Here is a 21,410-nt window from a genome sequence, read left to right as displayed (position 1 = left end):
AAAAAGGCTATACCTTTTATTTTGTTCAGTCAGCACCTGTGCAAGCATGGCATCATAGAATTCATATGTCAACAACTTACATCATTTCCTCAAGTGCCTTATTAAATCACAACTGGTCCTGACAGATTGTATTGTGTTTATTCCCTGTCTGTATTGTTGACAGTAGACGGCCCTTACAGTGACAAAAGCAGTTAAACCCAAAGCCTTTCTTTTGTCTTCGAGCCCTGTCTTAGCCCTTTTCCTCTAGTCTGAGTTATCCCATTCACACAGTAATCTGCTTGTGTAATTCTCATCCAAACGAGAGAGGTGTGGGAACTGACAAAATCAGCTACATACTGTATGCTGAGTTTTATTTGTTGGCATTTGGCTGCTGTTTGTGGTGTGTTTTCCTCACACCCACACCTATCTTGTTTTAATCTTGGCTTAATTTAATAACATCTTTACTTTTCTCCTGCAGGTGACAGAACGGTGGGACTCACTCCTTGAACCAAGGCTGGTTATTTAAATCTGACAGTGAATTTGTACATCCTGGTTTGGCAGGATGTATTTGCTTTTTAAAAATGATTAATATTTTAGGATCCTTTAGCTTATGCTCCAGTGCCTAAGTTAAGTTGGGAGTAACTTCTTCACATGGTGGAGTATGAGGATTGAATTGAATTTTTAAAAATAATTGTTGCATTTAAATTGGGTGTTAAAGATAAGATTCTGTTATTTTTAATATGTAGATGGAATGAGTGTTTGTTTCCAGGACATTGTTTTATGTTTTGCACAGTGATGTGACTGTTTAAATCAATCTTGAATAAACTGGTTTTTAATAAAACTGTCTCCTTTGAGTACAAGGTAAATGCCTATTGTGTCATTCCAATGTAGAAATGTTCTGTCTTATGGAAGCCCATTTCTGCCGGGAAATAGAAATAGTAGCAATACTAGAAATAGATGTTAAAATGTAGAGTGAAAGTAGCAGTAGTCTAAAGATAAGATAAAGAGTGTGGTCTATACCTGCTCTATATGTACAGTGACTCGAGATAACTTCTGTTGTGAACCGGCGCTATATAAATAAAACTGACTTGACTTAAATAAAGATTAGATAAAGATTACTTGTCAGCAAACTGACTCCATAATGTCAGGTACACAGACATATCTGTTTGCTAACATTATCTATTTCTGTCTCCATAATCTACTGGTCATATCAGATCAAGTAAGGCTGACCTGGCAAAAACTGAACAAGTATGTGTTTTACAGGTTGTGAATGCAACTGTTCATTTGTTAGAAGAAAAATATGTTATTTCGTCTCTAAAAAAAAAAATCCATAGCCAAGTTTATAGTCACAGTCTTGACACGCTGTCTGTAATTTTGAACTACCATGAGTGTTTTCATCGTGAGAAAGGCGAAATTGACAAGGTCTGGACATGTGGGGAGGAATGATAGGCTACCTGACTGGGAGAAAGATGCGGAAGCTGGAGCTGCCAGCAGAAGGAAAGGAGGAAGGCGAGAGAGGGGGGGGGCATAACGTGCCAGCAGGATGCAGGAGGCGGGAATGGTTCATTTGCTGGGTCGACCCCCAACGAGAGCAGCCGAGAGGAGGAGGCCTGTTTTTATTGCCTTTACTAACATTACTGTTATTTTTTTTTTTGGCGGGAAAGGTAATAAACTCGCGTCCAATTAATTATATTCCATTCATTATATTCAGGTCATGGAAGCAACGGCTAAATATACAATTTTATTTTGGTGGAAAGTCGTAGGCGGGCAGTAATACACCTGTATTATTAATTAGTAGTTTGCCTGTGACGCAATGCCTCGTCTCCAAATCGTAAATCATCGCCCTTTTCCGTTACCTCTCGCGTCTTCAGAGCCAGCGATGCTGCTTATGTCACAGCAGCAGCAGCAGCAGCACCAGTCGAACAAGTCGGTCCGGCGGAGCTGAGAACGAGAACGATGGTGGCGGTCGTCATTCCGATTCTCTTACTGTCCATTTGATGAAGAAAATACGGCTCCCGCCGACGAAGCCAGTTGTGCAATGGAAGGACATGTTTTTCCCGACCAAGAGCAGCTATTGCAGTTTCTGAGGAGGCTCAAAGAGGTTTTCGACGTGTGTGACGAGGATGCTGACGGCTTCATCCGGGTGGAGTCTCGGTCTTCAGTTCGGCCAAGGAGACGAGGTAAGAGGCAGTGAAGGACTGGGTGACAGGACACAGCTTCTTCACATGCGCGTCCTGTATTTTGCAAATTGTGATCGATCAGCTGTCATGTTATAGACCTATGGTTAGCTCCTGCCAACAACAGACAACCTGTCCGTATTAAATGTCACAGGTGTGCGAGAGATGCTAGCATTTAGTAGCTTATTACTCAGACATCAGCTAAGCATATCTGCTGGGCTGGTGTGCTGATCTGATGTCTAAAAAAAACCTGACATGTTTGCTCGCTCCAAAATTCACTCTGTGTTGCTGTGTATGTGTCCATGTTATTAAACGGTTCCCGTTCAGTCGCTGCAGGAAAGCCAGCTTGGAGTGAGTCACAGTTACAGTTTAACAGTTTGGGGCAATATAATCTTAAAATGATCAGAGTCAAACAGAATTCAACAGTGTGAAATGACCACTGAAACAATCTAACGTTAAGATGGATAAAATAGTCTACACTCAAAGACCCATGATTAAATATATATATATATATATATATATATATTATAAATTATATGGAGACTTGAACGATGTTTCCTAATTGGTCTGGTGGATCTTGAGATGCTTGCCAGGAAGAATGGGATAAACTGCCCAAATGTAGGTGTGCAAGCTTATAGAAGAAGACTCAAAGGTTTCATTGCTGCAAGGGTCTTCAAAGTATGAATGAAGGGTCTGAATACTTTTGTAAATGAGAGATTTCAGTGCACACAGGGTTTATAATTGAGGAGGGAACATTTACAAAGATGTTGAGGGCACAGATTAGCATGAGACTTAGACTAGCTCAAAGAGATTCCTAAATGTTGTATCCGATGCGTCATTTTTGGGCTAACAATACTGGGAGGGGTGTGGCAGCTAATGTCAGTCTTAGGTTCAGTACCATTGAGAACACGCAGCCAGTCCCAGCTTCAGTCCAGCTTCAGTCCCAGTAATGCTAGGGAACTTTCTGTGGTACTGAGGCATGGGCCAGCGGGGTGCCAGAGGTCAATAGTAACTCTTGATTATTTATCATTTGATTGCCTTCCCCCAACGCAGCTTGTTAATCTAGCCTACGATGTCATAATATCACGTCGGTCAGATTTGAAGCTGAGTACTCCATCAATCTTAGTTACTGTAAAGGTTCTTGCTGAAAACTCAAGGTCATGGTCAGTGTGTTTGGCTTGATGGCTAGAGAGAGCTGCTTCCAAACATGCTTGTACAACTTCTCAGCCCAGTACCAGGCTGTTCAGCATGGATTGCTTCAGAGTGAGAGTGTCTTTATGGCATGTATGTGTATGGGACATTCACTTGTCAGTGGTGACTGAACATGGTTTGGACTGAGCCTGATTCACTGTAAGTGTTGTAATTGTGGATGGAGTGTGTGTGTATGCCAACACTGTCTCCAGATTTTATTTCAGTATGATATTAAATTCATCCAGCTGATTCTCTATTACCATGAACAAAACACTTCAATTATTTTTTTTTCAGTCAATTTATATTACTGTCATAATGAGTGGGTTTACATCAGCCCAGCCAAAAAATTTTAAGGATGAGTGGCTGGTTGTCAGCCAAACCTAAAATGGGATGCCTGTATCTCACTAGGAAGACCAAATTATCACAGGGTTGGTGGTTCAGTTCCCAGGTCTTTCTGCCAAAACATGCTTTGGCAACATACTCAACCCTGATGGTCAGACCAGCACCATGGTAGTTCACTGCCATCAGCGTGTGATTGAGAGTGTAAATGGGTGAATAAGAGAAAAATGTGTCAAAATAAAGCAGTGTGAATGTATATGTACCTGTCAGCCTTCCAGTCTTTAGCCAGTGGCTGCTTGGAAGGATTAGAGATCAATCTGAAAACATGTGGTAAGCAGTAACATAAGATATTACGATGCAGCACAACCTTTGTGGTAAATCATCCGCTTCACTTTAAGTATTGAATTCATAAGAGGGATACACTAGCTTCCTTTACATGCAAGGAGATTTGCCTTGAAGCTGTCATGGCGGCTGAGCACCCAGAGCACATCACTAAAAATAACCCAGCCGTACGAAGAGGAAGCTACTTCTTCATCTTCCTCCTCCCCTCTCCTCGTATCTCTGTGGTCTTTGTCACCATGGTGATGAGAGCTTCACAAGGAGTCTATGAGCGGATTGATTTGTTATTAAGTAATGAAATAATCCGCCTTGCTGCTAAAAACTACGAGATGGCGCTCTGCACCAGTCCTGTATTTACATTTATTTCATTTGGGAAACATTGTTCTCTCCAGTGACACATCCAGACACATCAGTGTCTGTGGTGATTTAGTTCACTGCAGTGAGTGAAATGACATCTTAATTCCTCATGTTTATCTTGCAACCACACTGCTGATCCCTTACTGCACGCACACAAATACACACACTTGGGATTGTGACAGTATAAATGTAATAATTAGAGCACATTATTAATATTATTACATTATATTTGTATTCAACATTGTTTTTTGTGCACTAAAGAATCGTTTTGGTCTTGTTTTCACACCCAACCCATGTTGAGTTCATTTTAGCCTTACAATTTATGTTTTCATATATTGAACTATTGTGCTCACACACACTTCACATCATTTTTCAAGCATGCATCATTGAAGATTTTTGAATGTGTTTCTCCTAACTTTTAGGCATCTAAAACTTGTTTGCGATAAGCAGTCAGTCTGAGATATGAGAGTTAACCATCAAACACCACTGCACTGAGAGCATTGTTTTGGAAAAGTGAAATGGAAAACACAGTCATGGTGATAAGGAACAGGATTAGTGAATTTTATGCTTTTTGCTGTTATACAGAATTCCAGGCAAATCAGCAAAGCAAACAACAACAACAACAACAACAAAGAAAGAAAAAAACAAAACAACAAAGCAGAGCAGTAATTCATTTACTGTATATGGCCATCGTTGGCAACCCCATTGACCCCAGTGAAAGTAGCTATCACTATTACTTCTGGCCACAAAACTTGCAGTCTTATTTTAGTAAAATATACCCAAATGCTGGTGATTCCACTGGTGTACATGTGTGACCTGAAATTTGGCCTACAGAAAAAAAGAAGAAGGACTTCCAGTACAATATTGCTTAGTGACATTTTTCAAGTGGAAAATGTTTCTGTGCTATTGTTGGCATCCCTTAACATATTATTTTTACTCTCATTTATCCATCATCTATCTCTCCACCTTCACCTCAGGCTCACGCTATGGGCAGACATCAGGGAAACACTCTTTTAGACACCAATGTTTCCTGTGTTTTGTTTCCTTGTCTGATCTCCCCTAGTGTCTCTGCCCCCATGTTTGTCTGTCTGTGTGTGAGGGTGTGTGCTTTTGCAGAGGCGTGCCGCAGCTCTGGCTCACCTGCTTCCCATTAGTCATCAAGCACAGTATAAGAACCCCAGCTCTCTAACCACTCATGTCAGATTGTGCTGTGTGCTCTGTGGTGTTACACTCTTGGCTGCACTGATTTGTTAGTGTTGAGTTTGAGGCTGTGTTGTTTCTAGTGTGTTGTTGCTTTTGGTCATATGTACCTTCCTGGTGCCACATTATTCTCCTGAGGCCTGTACTATGAAGGGAGTTTAACCTACTCTGATTTAACTCAGGGTTATCAAGGAAAGTCAGTGTTAAACAGTACGATGGTGGTTAAGTTGTCAGTAAGATAGTCGGCGTTAACTTAATCGGAGTTAGTGCACGTGCATAAAACGGACGTGCAGCGTATCTCTCAGATGAAGAGCGCACGTTAATTCTGTCGGATTGTGAGGAATTTAAAGAGACTCTAATGACACAATGTAAAACAGCGTCTGTCAACAAAGACAGGGAGACTGGTCACATGTTCTCTGGGTTCTTCATCTGTAATATGAGATGTAAGGACTCGTAAAATATGTGATGATTTTTCGGATACTTGGATTACAGTCAACACGTGGGTCACATGTCTGAGAATGAGCTGTTCCTGTTAATGATGTTCTGCCTGGAACACTCAGGCTGTATATGTATGAATGTAATGCTGTTGTGTTCAGTATGAACTTCATGTTAACAGTATTTCAGCCTCAGTGGAAACTGAACCTGGATCAAATAGAAACCTTCTATAAAGAGCTACACATTCATATTTCCATCATTAATGCTGCATGTTCTGGTCTGTAGTCTACAGTTACAACAGCCTGTTGTATTATATTGTCTTTCAGGACAATAATGCCCCCCCCACCCCCATTTAAATTATTATTCAAATCGATAACATGCAACACTAACAATGCTAAATTCTGCTGCTTGACTGTGAGAAAAAAATACAAATTAAAATAACTGAAAATGAAAATTGAAAATGGAAAATGTGGAGCATAAAAATACCATTTGTTGGTCCACATACCTCATACTTGTTTTGTTTTGTTTTTTTAAATTGACTTGACTACTGTCTCTTGCAGGTGAAGGCCTTGTCCAGGTACCTGGATCCTAACGCTGATGGGAAAATCAACTTCAAAGACTTTTGTCATGGTGTGTTTGCTATCAAAGGTAAGAACAGTAGTTATGTGCTGAATACTGGACTTTATCCATGTGAGTAATGAGAGGTACTGACTTTTGGTACCTTTTGATAGAGACAGCCAAGCTGTTTGCATCTCTTTCCAGTGTTTGTGCTAAGCTCAGTTACTGGTTGTTGTCTGTTCCCTCATATTTACATTACAGACTCTTGGCAATAAAGCAAAAAATAAAGCATTTCCCTATAATGACCAAACTGTAGATAATCATTAGTCTTTATCATTGTCTTTGTCACCTTGAAACATAACAGAGTTTTTGATGAAGCAAAGCATGAATTCAGGGTCATACCACCACTCTCATTCCAGCCAAAATGACAATAGACATTTGGGCGACTTAATGGATATGGGTGTAATATTCTATAAATCTGACCTCTCTTGTTTTACTTTACCTGCACATCTGTGTGACCCAGCTGGTACAACTGGCTATTCCTGTAGATGAAGATGACACATTTTAACTAACACAGACTGATAAAGAGCATACTGCTCTTGTTATATCCTGCTGGTGCTGATCAAATGTTTTGAACCCCAGTGTAACGCCTCTGTTCTAACCCCTGGACTTCATCTCTCCCTAAAACTCTATGCCAGAATACAAAACTGCCTTACCCATTGATTACACCTGTACTTGCATACTGTCTGATCACTGGATCACTGGTCCATGTATAAATGTGCTACCCTGCTGTTCTTCTTTCTCAGACCCACTGTCTGTGTCTGTTAGCTCACTGTGTACCAGTATACGATTCCACTCCACAAGGGTAAACTTCTTAACAGTCTGATCGAGGGCTGGGCAGTAAGGCCAAAAATATGATCATGCTTTTTTCCCCCATATTGATTGATATCAATATTTATCGCAATTTTGCACAAAACATGATTTTGAAGAGTATCCTGATAATGACCGAAGCCTAAAGAAACCAGTGGGCTCATTAAAAAACAATTTACTATGCAAACATGTTTTATCTGCCTCAGCTAAATATTAAAGATGTGTTGTAACTTCTTAAAACAAAAACCTGTGATGACTACAATCACAAATTTCTTTGACAGGGCCTTCTTTATAGAGGTGTAAATTAGACAGCAGGCAGTTTGTGAAAAGGATTTCCATCCTGGGAGTTCGTACCTACAGTTCAGCACTTAAATCAGTTTCCTGAACCCAGTTTTCTCCACTGTGATCAGGGGCATCAGGTCTTTAACTAAGAGGTAGGAGACTGCGTTTGTTAGAGCCACACTTCTTTTCAATCACTTTTCATGTGGGGCAATGGCCACAAAAGATGACACGATAGATTTTTGGTTCAGTACAGTGATCCTGCCAGGACAAACAGCCCACATTTTCATCCTCTCTTTGTGGTCGCAGGGGTGAAACCTTTTCAGGCGATTGAAAAGATTTGTTGTTCTTCCCATCTTTATTTGTTACCGACCGGCAACATGTTTATCTTACCTTTCCATAACTTTCTTTACCTCTGGTAGGTCCAACAATACTTTGACGTGCGAGGAAACGGCTGCCTGACTGGCTGTTGTTGCGTTAAAGCCTGCTGTGTGATAGGTTGTTAGAATAAAATCACAAAATCAAATGAAACTGCCCTGAGCATGACATCTGAATCGACGTAAATTTTATTGCGATCCCAGAATGAGATAAGCCCAGCCCTAGTCTGAACAGCCCTGTACATTCAGTTGTAACTGACAGTTTTCTGAGGAAAGAGGCAGAGATGTGGAATACTGCATTTTTGGTGATTTCTATTTTGTTATAGTTTATTTGTCCCCATCAACTCTCTCTCTCTCTCTCTCTCTCTCTCTCTCCCTCCCTCCTGTAAGGTTGTGAGGAGATACTGAAGATGGCTGTGGGCCCTCGCAGTGCTACCTCCAACCAGCCATCTGTTACTGACAATGGTTACATTTACCAGGTACAGTCTTTTCACTGCCTCTACCCACTCAAGCAGTGAATGTTTAAGTCTAGGACTTTAAGATGGATGTATTCTCAAGAAGAAAGGTTAATTAGCATAAAAGACAAGTCATTAGGACGGACACAAGCCCCAGCAGAGTTAGTGAGTAAATCAGAGGATCAGTTTGATACTTACTGTGTCATTTTGACTTCCTATCTCAAAATCTTGCCTTACCTTTGGTCTTTACTTTTCGTCATTCCTAACTTCACATCTATTTTGCAGTTTTCTTGGCAGAAATAGGTGTCAGTACAGCTCTGATTTATGCAGTGTTTGGTTTCCAGCCTGCACAGTGGTATAAATGATAAAAATATCTAAGTGCAATATATCATGTGTCAGTGTGTTGCAGTGCATGACTGCTCATGTCTGCTAGAGATCAGTCCAGCTGTACAGTTCCTTAGCAATAAGAGAGAGCAAGAGAGAATAGCTGCACTCTATTTGGCCATGCTTGCATGCTGCTTGTTACGCAGCAGCAAGGGTGGGGAAACCCTCGTAAATGGAGCGCAGTCAGCACATAGGATGATATGATGATGAATGGATGAATGATAATTTGAGAAATGTGGAGTTAGTGGTCCTTGTTGAGGACAGGATGAACAAGAGATCAATCTGAACAATCCCAGTGTAGCAGTTCTGTAAGTCAGTCAAACATCCTTTCCACACTATATCTCTGCTTTTGACTTGGAATAGGTTACATTTAAAAAAAAAAAAAATGATGTCATTGCAGGCTATCAGTTGCAAGTATTGGCACGGTCAGTACATTAAATCTTATGTTTGTATCACACCATGTCCAACATGTAGGTTACGTTTACCAGTGCCTGTGGTTTCTCATTCTCTTGGACTATACGTGTTATTTTGTTGACACAAGCCCCATGTGCCATATCTGTTTGGTACGCCCATCCAAACTGCAGTGGATCTCGTGAGATGGAGGTGTGGCTTTGTCCTTTCTAAACCATCCGTGTGTTTTCAAATGTGAATGAGTGAGCTGTGGTGAAACGTGTGTGAGGAGTTGCTCGTTTTCAAGCTTTTAACACATTGAGCCTTTTAATATTCAAGAATACAGTGGATTTTTGTGGATTTCGGTGCAACCTCTGATAGCGTGTCTTTATTTGGATCACACACTTCCACGCGCACACACACACACAGAGTGGTGTGACCATTGGCTTTGGACTGGACAGGGGACATGTGACATGAACACTTCATAGGTAAGGTGTGTGTGTGTGTGTGTGTGTGGTTCAGAAGGAGAGAATTGTTTTTTTACCTTATTAATGAAAAGAGCATTTAGTACACACACACAGAAGCAGGGTGACACAAGATTTGAAATCAAGATCAAACGATGCTTAATTTATGTGCTGTTGGTTTAGATTAGTTGTTTTTTGGATGAAGGTTTAATTAGATCAGAGTTGTATTTAACAGGGCTTACAGTGTGCATGACTGTATTAGCACTGTACTTAGTTGGTTTTGATGATTGGGGCTGCTTGAAAAATCAAATATCTCTGACAAGCTTCTGTCTGAGATGGTGACTTACAATTAACTGTGTGTGTGTGTGTGTGTGTGTGTGCCTGCATGAACATGTGCGTGTGTAAGAGTGAGACAAGGTGTGTCACTTGCCATGGCACTCCAGTTAAAGCCAGACAGGAACATGCATTATTAAAAACACACTGATCTGGGGCATGCTACATCCCCACATCCCCATTGGCAATTACAAGAGCGAGACCTGAGCTCCATCAGAAACAGCAAAATTTGGGGGATGTTTTGGAAAATAGATTAACATTTCTAATGCTGCAGTGATTGTTATAAGAAATATCTGACCATGGAATGAGCTTACCTTTTGAATTTTAAATAACTAAGCTACAAGGACAAGAAAAGTGAGTGAACCCTTCTGAATTACCTGTGTTTATGTCTTAAAATATTGTCAGAGCTTCGTCTAAGTTACAAATGATAACTCACAAGTGATCGTCTGCTCTTGTCCATACTGAAAACAGAATTCAAGCATTCACAGTGTAGGTTGGAAAAAATATGTGAACCCCCTAAGCTGGGTTATAGCTTTATAAAAAAAAATACTCAAACATTTTGACTGGAAGAGCTTGTTTGGGGTTAATGTTGCCAAAGGGAATTTGAACTGTTATTAAATCTAAGGGTTCATTTAATTTTCCTGCCAGCACTGTGAATGTGAAAGGTGTTCAAAAAAGACATGAAACATTGTTTATGTGCTGTTAATGAAAGCACATTGTGTTTATCTGTATTTGTGACTTAGATTAAGATTATATCACATTTTAGGACCAATTAATGCAGGAAACCAGGTATTCTAAAGGATTCATCTATTTTCTCTTGCCACTGTAGATGGGCCTATCAGCTATGTTGTTCTTTTTGTTTGCAACTGCCATCCCATGAATGGACAAACACAGACACACAGTGTATTGTGAATGCTGGTTCTGACAGATATCTTTTAGAATGCTTTGTCTTGGTATTGAATTACACACACATAATACTGATCAAGGTAGTATGTGCACATTGTTGACATACTGATGCTTAATTTTGTCTGTTTGTGTAGGACGGTGAGGCCAGGCTGGGAGCTCCGATTATCATGTGTACTCGGTCCTATCCAGAGTGCAGAGTGTACAGTGAGGGTTGTGGGGCTGACGGGGAGTGTGACATGGACAGCAGCACTGAAAACACCAACGGCTCGGACTTTTTGGACCCAACAAGGAAAGACAGGTCAGTCACAACAATATGTGAGAAAGAGCCGTCATATATGTGAGTTGGGGTGTTCAATTTTATGTGACAATTAAAGCACTTTGTACACTCATGGTTCATTGTTATTTTACTTCAAATGCAACCCTAGCCACCTCACTTGCTCAGCATCTGCTTCCGTCATCTCCGGGGAGGAGCAGTTTGAGGACTATGGTGAAGGGGAAGATGTGGATTTCATTCCCAGCAGTCCCTGCCCTGAGGATGACAACCGAACAAATGGCTTCTCAGACCTGGGTTCCTCGCTCCCCTCTAGGTTGGTGGTCAGACTTGATACACACACTTTTTAGTGAAAGACATTTTAACTTGTCATAGAGGAAAAAGTACAGGCAGTACTAATAACATTAATGGTGAGAGCTGTGTCCCTGTTTGATTCTATGTGTGAATTAAAAGCAGGTTTTGAGTAAGGAGTTCTTTCACTAACAGCCAGAGTTTGCTAGTGATTTAACATATTTTTACCCACAGTGCAATGGACAGAGGAATCGGAAAAGCTGCACAGCTGCTTCTACATATATATAGATAGATATAATTATATTCTTTGTAATTTCAGTGCTGGGCAGACTCCTCAGAAGATGCGGCAGCTGTATAACAGTGAACTGCTGGACATCTACTGTTCTCAGTGCTGCAAGAAAGTGAATCTACTCAATGACCTGGAGGCTCGACTTCGAAACCTCAAGGCCAACAGGTAGAACGCACACACACATGCATGGACACACACTCACGCACATACACATATTTTGTTCTGTACATCTGAAAATGTTTCTGCACTGTTAAGTTTGTTGATAATAATTAACAATTAATAATAATTAGCCAGTTTCCAGGAGAGCTGCTAGTGTTGTGTCTGTATGAGATTGCTGTGTGTGAGATTGCTCCAATGCTGTAACAGAGAATACTGTGTTTAATTCAAAAATACATAGCAAATCCTAAGTATTTTTAGCACTTGTAATAATGGGCTCAGAGCCAAAGCATTTTAGGCATAGCTAGCACAAGTACACTAACGGAACAACAATGCAACAACAGCAGAGGTTGTTGTTGAAGTAGTGACAGTTGTTCTCAGTTGTTGACTCAGAGTTTTTCTCTTGTTTCAGCCCTAACAGAAAGATTTCCAGCACAGCATTTGGACGGTGAGTGACCTGACCTTCCCACTAATGACTGATAAAATAAAATTACCATAGTGAATCTGCATTTTCACAGAGAGAGGGGAACAGCTAATGATTTGTAACAAATCACAGTGATGGGTTTAACATTTAGCGGTGAAGCTGACACATCCTGTATATCATCATTTTGTTGAGTGGGTAATAATGTCCATGCTTTTGGTTTCCACTGTGTCCTCTCCTCCTGCAGTCAGCTGTTCCAGGCCAACCACAGTGTGTTTGGGTCCAGTCAGGGCAGCAGCACAGAGGATCTGTTCACAGACAGCATTGACTCCTGTGACCTCGACATCACAGAGAAAGTACAAACAGCACCCAAAAATCACTCGCTCTTATTACACAATGGATTCCATCATGCAGTTTCTCAACTGTACAATGTGGTGAATATGAAGCTACAGTCAGCTAGCTTAGCAAAATCTTCTAGTTATTCCTTTAAACTGATCAGACCATCAGAGTAAACTGAAGTCAGTGTGTGATGTTGCTTGAACCATATTTAACTCAACAGTGTATTCTAGCAGTGCATCATGTTGGAGGTATCCATTTGAAAAATTAATGTGGCCATTAAGTCATGCTCCTGGTTAGTAACTTTGCTTAAACACACTGTTCAGTGTGAAATAAAGGGCTTCACTCTCAACATGGATTTGACACATCACTTTGTTACTGACAGGGTTCTTGACCATGTTTACTGATCTTGAAAATGTAAAAACAAAGTGTGTCATATTGTTCATTTTGATTTGAGTCTGTCTATGTTGTCAGCCCTTAAATGGCTCTGCATAAAGTGACGTAAACTGATGACCATGAAAAGCCCTTTCGGGGGAAGGTGTGTGTGTGTGTGTGCGCGTACGTGCATGCTACACAAACAAATGTACATTGTCACAGACATAGTTTCCTGAAAAGCAGACAGTTCAGGGGCTCACATATTCCACATTTTTATGATACAAAATGTAAAAAACAAATGTTGCATTTTTCTGCCTCCACCCAGCAGCATGTCTTTAGGCTGAGCTAACAGCCTGGTTATCTCCCTCAGGTCAGTTATCTGGAGAAGAAGGTGACAGAGCTGGAAAGTGACAGTCTGGCCAACGGTGACCTCAAGTCTAAACTCAAACAGGAAAACACACAATTAGTCCACAGGTAGAAAAACACACACACACTGAATTCTTTCTTTATTTCTTCTTTTTTTTTTTTTTTTTAAAGGTGGCTTAAGGATAGTAAATTTTACACTTACAAAAATATCACATGACGTTTCATGTTTTAGGTGTTGCACCTGCCAATTCGATCTAACCGAAACTGATGCTGGGTTCATTGCTACACAAACAAAGCATGTGTTTACTGCATGTAGTGCCATTTTTTTTTTTTTCCTCACACTGTGTGCCTGTGTTTGCATCCCAGGGTCCATGAGCTGGAGGAGCAGGTGAAGGATGCAGAGGCGAGGGCAGATCAGAGTCTGGAGGAGGAGACCAAGAGACATCGGGAGGTTTACAGCAAGATGGACAGAGACAGAAACATAGAGATCGACCTGCTCTGTAACAGGTAATCTAATCGGCAATACACCATGAAGTGAAAAGTAATGCTGGCTTTGGTTCTGACTCTAGGTCAAAAACAAAAATACATCAGTTACTTGCCTTAAATGGTGTTTGGCTTTGAGAAATGTTGCTGTCTCTTCCCCTCGTGTTTGTATTTCCAACAATGGATTTTTAAGAGCTAGAAGTAGTAACATTTCTCAGGCAACAGATTCCTTCTTTTCTTATAGTTGTGGCAAGTAACAAGTGTTTTTTTTCTCTCAAACCCCAAAAAGTTAGCTAACTGGTTTGCTGAACAGTGTGAAAAAGGAGAGTAGTTTCATCTACAGGACAATTAATGTATCTTTTGTGGTATTTTGATGAACCAATCTGTTTGAGTTTTATACCTTGGGAGTGTACTCACCTTCAAAGGGCTGTGTGTGTGTGTGTGTGTGTGTGTGTGTGTGTGTGTGTGTGTGTGTATGTGTATGTACACATACAGATTACAGCTGTTGGAAGAAGAAAATGGAGAGATGAAGTTAAATGTGTGCAGACTCAAGTCTCAGACAGAGAAACTGGACCAGGTGAGTGTGGCTCACTGATAATTGCAGTTTATTACAGTCTGGGTTTTATTTGTTGTCGTTTTGTCAATTATTCCAAGTTATTTGCTGAGATTTGGGAATGCCATGTAACATTGCTTGAAAAATGAGACAAAACAAAGACAATCAGACATGTCTTAAGTAGGGATAGACTGATTATTAGCTGGGCTGATTATCAGCATTTTGATGCATATCGGCATCTGCCTTTTTTTTTTTTTTTTAACTCTGACGGCCGATAAGAGATCAATTTAAAACTGGGTTATTTTGGCTCTGATGCAGCCGCGGTTAAGTTAAGTGTTGGAGTTTGTATTATTCAAAATTTTGACGCCAATATTTTCACTTTTACTGCAAATGAATGTCTGCTCCAAATATTGGTTATCCTTGACTACTAATAATCATATCGGCCCTGAAAAAACCATATTGGTCTTTCTCTAGTCTCAAGCAAAGCCCAGGCTTAATCTTATTTGGTTTTTTTTTTTGTTCTTATTTATGAGAAGAGAAAGCACAGTGAATTGTTTTCTGCTCTCTCTCTCCCCTGTAGGAGAAGCAGAGGATGACAGACAAGCTGGAGGACACTAGTCTGAGGCTGAAAGATGAGATAGACCTGTACAGGAAGATAATGGACAAGCTCTGGCATAACCGGCATGAGTTTCAGAAGGAAAAAGAGGCCATGCAGGAGGTAAGGAGCTCTAGATAACAGACGGTTACATGGAAAATTTTAGGAGTTTGATTTAATCTGATCTCCTCTCTGCAGCTGATTGATGATCTGCGCCGAGAGCTGGAGTATCTGCAGCTGTTTAAGCTGGAGATGGAACATCCTGGGAAGGGGAAGGGGCTATCAGAGTATAACGCCAAGACCAGGGAGAATGAAATGGAACATGAAGTCAAGAGACTGAAACAGGTTCTCTCACACACACACACACACACACAGCACACACACTCAGACTTCTCACCAACCTCTCAACACAAAGTCCACACTAACAGTGCAAGATACACATGGACTGCACCGAGACTGACTGCTCTATTCACATGGATGATATTATTGGCCAGTGTTTGTTGAGCACATGTATCACTTAGGGGCTGGTATTTATTACATGTCGTCTAACATTTTGTCCTCAGTGTCACTCAACCTTTAATTTAATTAAACTGGTAGTTGTTGACCTATGGTGTATTCAGGACATTTCTGCGTGGAGGGTGTTAGGGACTCTATAGAAACATATTGACCAGGTTGCATTGCTGTCTCCGTCCTTGCTCTTTCTTGGTGTCATGGATGTACAAAGTGTGGATCTATGGGCTGAGCTTGGGCTGTGCTCATTCAAAATGCAGCAGTGTGGTTGTGTAGAGGTGTGGCAATGTTTATTTGTGCTTCAGAATGTAACTGTTGTGACACAAATCAGAAACAGTCAATCTCTCTCGCTCTAGCTGGAGAGGAGAGAGCCAGCTGTGAATGGCGTGTTCACAAACAGCAACCAACAAATCCTGCATGTCACACCTTTAAAGGGATTTAGCTAAATATATAGCGTGTATTCTGGGACGTAAACATAAAACAGGCCAGCCTACTCTTAGGACATTCCACCTGGTCCTGTTTGTGTAGCGTGAAATGACATCAGCTGATGATGGGCCGTCTCCATGAAAACATCTACATATTGATGTGATTAATCTACAAGTCATGTCAGATATGGTCCTTTTGTCTGCTCCTTGGCTCATCCACTGAAATCATCAATGCACAGTAATTCATATTTTCTATGTTGCAAGTTGATGATAAAGATGGAAGAAGGTTTAAATGTGTTGTAGATATACAGTTAGGCATTCAGTAACCCATACCATCATCGTATTGTACTCTGGTTAGTTTGAGATGGAGACATTTTTGATTACACAAATTTTCTGGGTGAATCATTTGATGAATGATTTGGATGGTGATAAGGGCTTAAAATGTTGTCACATACATGTGTATATGTCAGTGTCACATATTTCCTTGCTTTCAAATTAGAACCTTTTTACACTGCACTGCACAGAATGTGTTACAGCCCCACCGCAACTGAAGAAAGTTTCATCTAGAATCCCCACTCATAGGAAATGTTCTCTGTTTGCTTCCATAGGAGAATCATAAGCTGCGGGATCAGAACGATGATCTGAATGCTCAGATTCTCAGTCTGAGTTTGTATGAGGCTAAGAACCTGTTTTCCTGTCATACCAAGGCCCAGTGCCTGGCAGCCGAGATTGACAACGCATCCAGAGACGAGGTTAGACTGCTGCTGGTGGTTGAATGTGATGTTGCTTTTTTTTTTTTTTTATATGGCTGCCCTCCTTATGTACTTCTGTCTCACTGTCTCTCTCAGCTGGTAGATGCCTTGAAGGAGCAGGAGGAGATCAATCTGCGTCTGAGACAGTACATGGACAAAATCATTCTGGCCATCCTCGACCATAACCCCTCTATTCTGGAGATCAAGAGTTAAACCGCACACCACCACCTCACCCCCTCCCCCAACACACACACACACACACACACACACACACACACACACACACACACACACACAGTGATAAAGCATCAGAATAGAGTGAGTGAGGTTTAGATCAGTGAGATCAAATTACAAACTGCATCCTTGGATTACATGCTGTGTCAAGGAAGTCAGTTTGAACTGAGCGCAGGGATGGTGAACCCCACCACCAACAATTAAAATGATTTTTGTAGAGAGGTAAATACAGAATGTAAATACATTCACTGGCTATTGCTGAAAAAATTCTGACCTTAAATAGTATGAAAAACAGGGTTTTATTGATATGCGCGCACACACACACACACACACGCAGTCCTGTCCACTAGCACTATTTATGAAGAAATCTGTCACTACAGACGTACATGTGCCACCAATCTTTTGTCATTGTATCTTTGAAGTCAAGTGACTGGGAAAGACTTGGGAATGAACGAAAAAGCAGTTTGATGGTCACTTTCTGTCTTGAAGACACAGTAACAATTGTTTAATGCAGAGCTCTGCCATTATTTGTTACAAATGGGCGATCAGTCACTGGGGATCCAGACTGAAACAGAAGCCAGTTATAAGGAGTGCAGGACATAAAACATACCAGTGTTTTGCATGTTTACTACAACCCATTTGCCAAAGCAGTCATAGAATTTTTGAATGTCTTGTTGCCATCTTCCAGGCAGCTGTTAGTTTCTTTTATTTCATGGTGGTATGAAAATCAGTTTGTAGACTTAACAATCACTTGAGTATGGTGCTCATGTGAACATCATGTTTGTCATAATCATGATATTGTTTAGCAATGCTGAGTAGATTTTTCAAACCACTCTGCCATTACACACAGTGAGACAGTTACCCTGACTTTGTCCAAAGTTCAGCAAGACTAGGTCAGAACCTAGTAAATGGCTGAAGTGTGTATGGTCCACATAATATGCTAATCAGCTTTTGCACTCTGCCTGGTGTCAACTGGTTTCAGCCCTTTATCTGTTTGCTTCTCTCCTACACTGATCAGCCATAACAATGTGACCACTGACAGGTGAAGAGAATAACATTGATTATTTGGTTATAATACAATATTCTCCTGAGAAACCTTGGGTTGTAGCGTTTATCTCGATGTTACTTTGACACGTACCACCAACTAAATATTGTTGCAGACCAAGCCCCCCCCCCCCCCTCCATGGCAAATGCACTCCCCAATGGCAGGTGCCTCCTCCAGCAGTACAATGCTTCAACCACAGGAGGTACATGTCAAATTACCATCTAGATGAAAACCAGAAGTCAGCAGAACATTTTATTGTAACGAGATGATCAATATTATTCACTTCACCTGTCAATGGTTTTAATGTTATGGCTGATCAGTGTACAGTATTTTAATACAGCTCTATTCCCAATAAAACTGTTCTCATTTACACAACCACTATGAAATTGAGAGTGAAATGAGGCCCATAAAAACTACATGTTAACCAGCTGTCACTTCCAAGCTGCTGCTCTCCTCTGCTAAAATCTTTATTTTATAACTCTGATGCTGTCTGACAAATTTTTAGTGACTTGTGTAAATCATCCAGATCTGAAGAGTTTTTCTTCTTATTTCTGTCGCAGTCACGTTGAACAAAACATTCTACTCATCTCTCAGTACCTGTTGCTGACACAGCAGCTAACGCTCTGATGTTTGTGAACACAGGATTCTCTCCCTGCCCTGCACGGCTCATTTCAGCTCTGGGACTACTCTTTTAACATTACTAATATTAACACTAGATGATTAAGTTATAAGTTGAGCCCCGCAGCTGAAGTGCTAACTTAACTTTAACGTCCGATGGTTCCATGGTGGTTCTTTTTTTCAAGCTAAGAGAACGTTATCCAGGCTAAGACTGTCATAACCATGACGGAACTGAACAGTTTGCCTTTGGATTTGACTGAAAAGCTGAAACAATTTAAAGTTTTAGGGGAGCTATATTTTTGAGCTGTTTCTTGATGAACAGCAGTTTATCCTTCCATCCAGTGTTTCTGAGCAGCATCTCCGGCTATAGCACAGTAGATAGTGAACTATGTCCTTAAACAGACAGAAAATTTATGAAATAGTCAAATGTCGTGTGAAGTATTTGTATATATCTAGAAAATGCATACAGCACCTTTTAGAGGACTTACTCTCAAGTTCACTGTATTTAGCTGTGATCAACTTATTGTGTCTCTAACCCTTTAATTTGGCTGTCTCAACACAAATGAATGTCTACATGATTAATATATGCTGTGTGCCACAACGTATCAATTTTCAGTAGTATTCAAAATGTTAAAGTCAGTAACTGTCATTTAAGCCAGGGAGGGACAGTTCAGTGTGGCCTTTAAGCAGAATAGGTTTTCTGAACTCAACTCATAATAAAGGTGCCAATAGCCAATATTATGTGCCAAATGTGTTGGATGGCTCACTTATATTTCTCATACAAATGCAACAAATGTGGATGTTTGACTATGAAATGATCAACAACTGGAGCTGGAGAGAAGGAAACAATGAGTCTCAGTTTGTATCACATATGCCCATAAACACATTCACAATTCAGATCCTGACGGTTTCACACTGTTGTGCCAGCTGATGGTTGGTGGCAGTAATGTGCCAACAAACACGGAACAAAGGCAGTGAAGAAGAGTTCGTCCAGCAAGCAAACACGGATGTTAACGAGAAATGTTTTTGCAGATGTTTTATGGCCAAGGAAATGCATTCAACATGTTTATTAGACCTCAGATATACACACTGTGTGTTTTAGTGAGAAACACTGAATGTAAATCTAACTTTTTGTGTTGAAAATCTCCACAGGGTGTTCTTAAATCAAGCTGTTCATTCACTGTTTCTTAGCCTATTAAAACACTAAAATGTGAGAAATCAGATTTTACTGATGGTAATTAGAATAATTTCCAAATAGTTTTTAGAAAAATAGAAATATGTATTACAGAAAAGAATCACCTGCTTACTCTAAGTAATCTACTGACTTAAAAGAGAGAAACTCAGTTTATTCCTCTGCATCAATAGCCTCTTTAATCAAAGATACTGCTATATTGCCATTAAAAAGACGCATTATGAAGCGTTATGCTGACTTTGCTCATTTACGCTGAACCAAACAACTCTGGCACCCCTGTGTAATTTTGATGGTGGCATGATGTGTATCATAACAGCATCGATGTCTGCTCTCCTTTTTACACAGACATCGATCCAGCTCTGTGACCACCTCCACTGCCAGCTTAGTGCCAGAAAACCGCGCCCCCCATTCTGTGTTCCTACCTTTTATACAAAATGGCGAAGTGAAATGAAGGTGCACTGTTCCTTTCTTGAACAGGCTGTATAAAAAGAAGTGGCCTCTGTAAACTGGCCTAAACCTGAGTGAATTTTATTCCACCAGTGTAGTAAATAAGTCTCACTTCAACTGAATTAACTAACCCTAACCTATATATTTAACTTCAACATTTTTTCACCCTTGTTGTGACCTACATCAGCTAGCCAAACACAACAAAAAATGTGTCACAGTGAGGAGAGCAGTGTTGAGCTGTGTTATATTGAGCACTATATGATGTAACAATGAAACTAGTTCTGCTCTACTGCACCAACTGTTCACTGAGTTATTTTTTTCATATTTTATTTGCTAGCTCTTTTACAGATTTTGTGCATTTGCATACAAAGTATGAACAAATATTATTTAAGGATTTTGCCCATTGTTGTCACTGTAAGTGAGCTTTTTTTATATTTACATTTTTATTTTGACACAGTATTTGTGATGTCATGCATTGTAAATGTACAGAATCCAGTTATTATTTATGTGCAAGTCATTCTGCTTATCACAAAATCTCTTTGAGAGATTTGACACAAAATAACAAACTATGTGTTGTAGATTATTATAATCACATAGCACACTGAAAGTGTCATATTCAAAGTATTTACCAGGAATAATGTTAAACATGGTGAAACAATAATAGTCTGTCACAATTTACGTGTTCTTAGATTTCTTTTACTTGTGTACTGCACATGGAGCTATGGGTGACAATGTTGTACAAACTAGATGTGTAAATAAAATTCATTTGCTTTGGCATGATAAAGTTGCTCCTGGTTTTTGTTCTGTTTACAGTTTACAGATTCATGGCTCTATTACCTGTAATAGAGTTAGCAGGAAAAAAAAACCTTAATAAATGAAACAGTGACCCAGAAATCCTTTTTCTCATTAGCTGTGTTCCTTTAGTAGTGAAGCATTTGATGATTGCCTTGTGCTTTAATCACAACAACTTGCAGTGGTTTTCCAGTTTATTGTGTTTATCTATCTTTTATGTTGCTAC

General features: G+C 40.2%; 2 protein-coding genes across 2 annotated transcripts in view; both read left to right on the top strand.

Annotated features, from left to right (window-relative positions):
- Positions 1 to 560, top strand: part of LOC108898520 (coilin) — a 77,069-nt gene extending 76,509 nt beyond the window's left edge. The window contains exon 7 of the mRNA XM_051073812.1: positions 458 to 560. Within this exon, the coding sequence (XP_050929769.1) occupies positions 458 to 505 (48 nt within the window). The 3' untranslated portion in view covers positions 506 to 560. The remainder of the gene's footprint in view (positions 1 to 457) is intronic.
- A 1,440-nt stretch (positions 561 to 2,000) lies between these two features.
- LOC108898549 (rab11 family-interacting protein 4A-like) lies at positions 2,001 to 21,176 on the top strand. The gene is given in 16 exon segments (XM_018698463.2): positions 2,001 to 2,127; positions 2,129 to 2,159; positions 6,578 to 6,665; positions 8,492 to 8,580; positions 11,168 to 11,331; positions 11,459 to 11,620; positions 11,915 to 12,049; positions 12,453 to 12,488; positions 12,709 to 12,817; positions 13,543 to 13,646; positions 13,905 to 14,045; positions 14,517 to 14,598; positions 15,155 to 15,292; positions 15,368 to 15,514; positions 16,713 to 16,856; positions 16,953 to 21,176. Coding segments are annotated over 16 exon segments (1,797 nt in total). The 5' UTR covers positions 2,001 to 2,017; the 3' UTR covers positions 17,070 to 21,176.
- Positions 21,177 to 21,410: the final 234 nt, after the last annotated feature.

This window comes from Lates calcarifer, linkage group LG11 (genome assembly GCF_001640805.2).
Source record: "Lates calcarifer isolate ASB-BC8 linkage group LG11, TLL_Latcal_v3, whole genome shotgun sequence".
Lineage (NCBI taxonomy): Eukaryota > Metazoa > Chordata > Actinopteri > Centropomidae > Lates > Lates calcarifer.
This window is presented reverse-complemented; position numbering and strand designations above follow the sequence as displayed.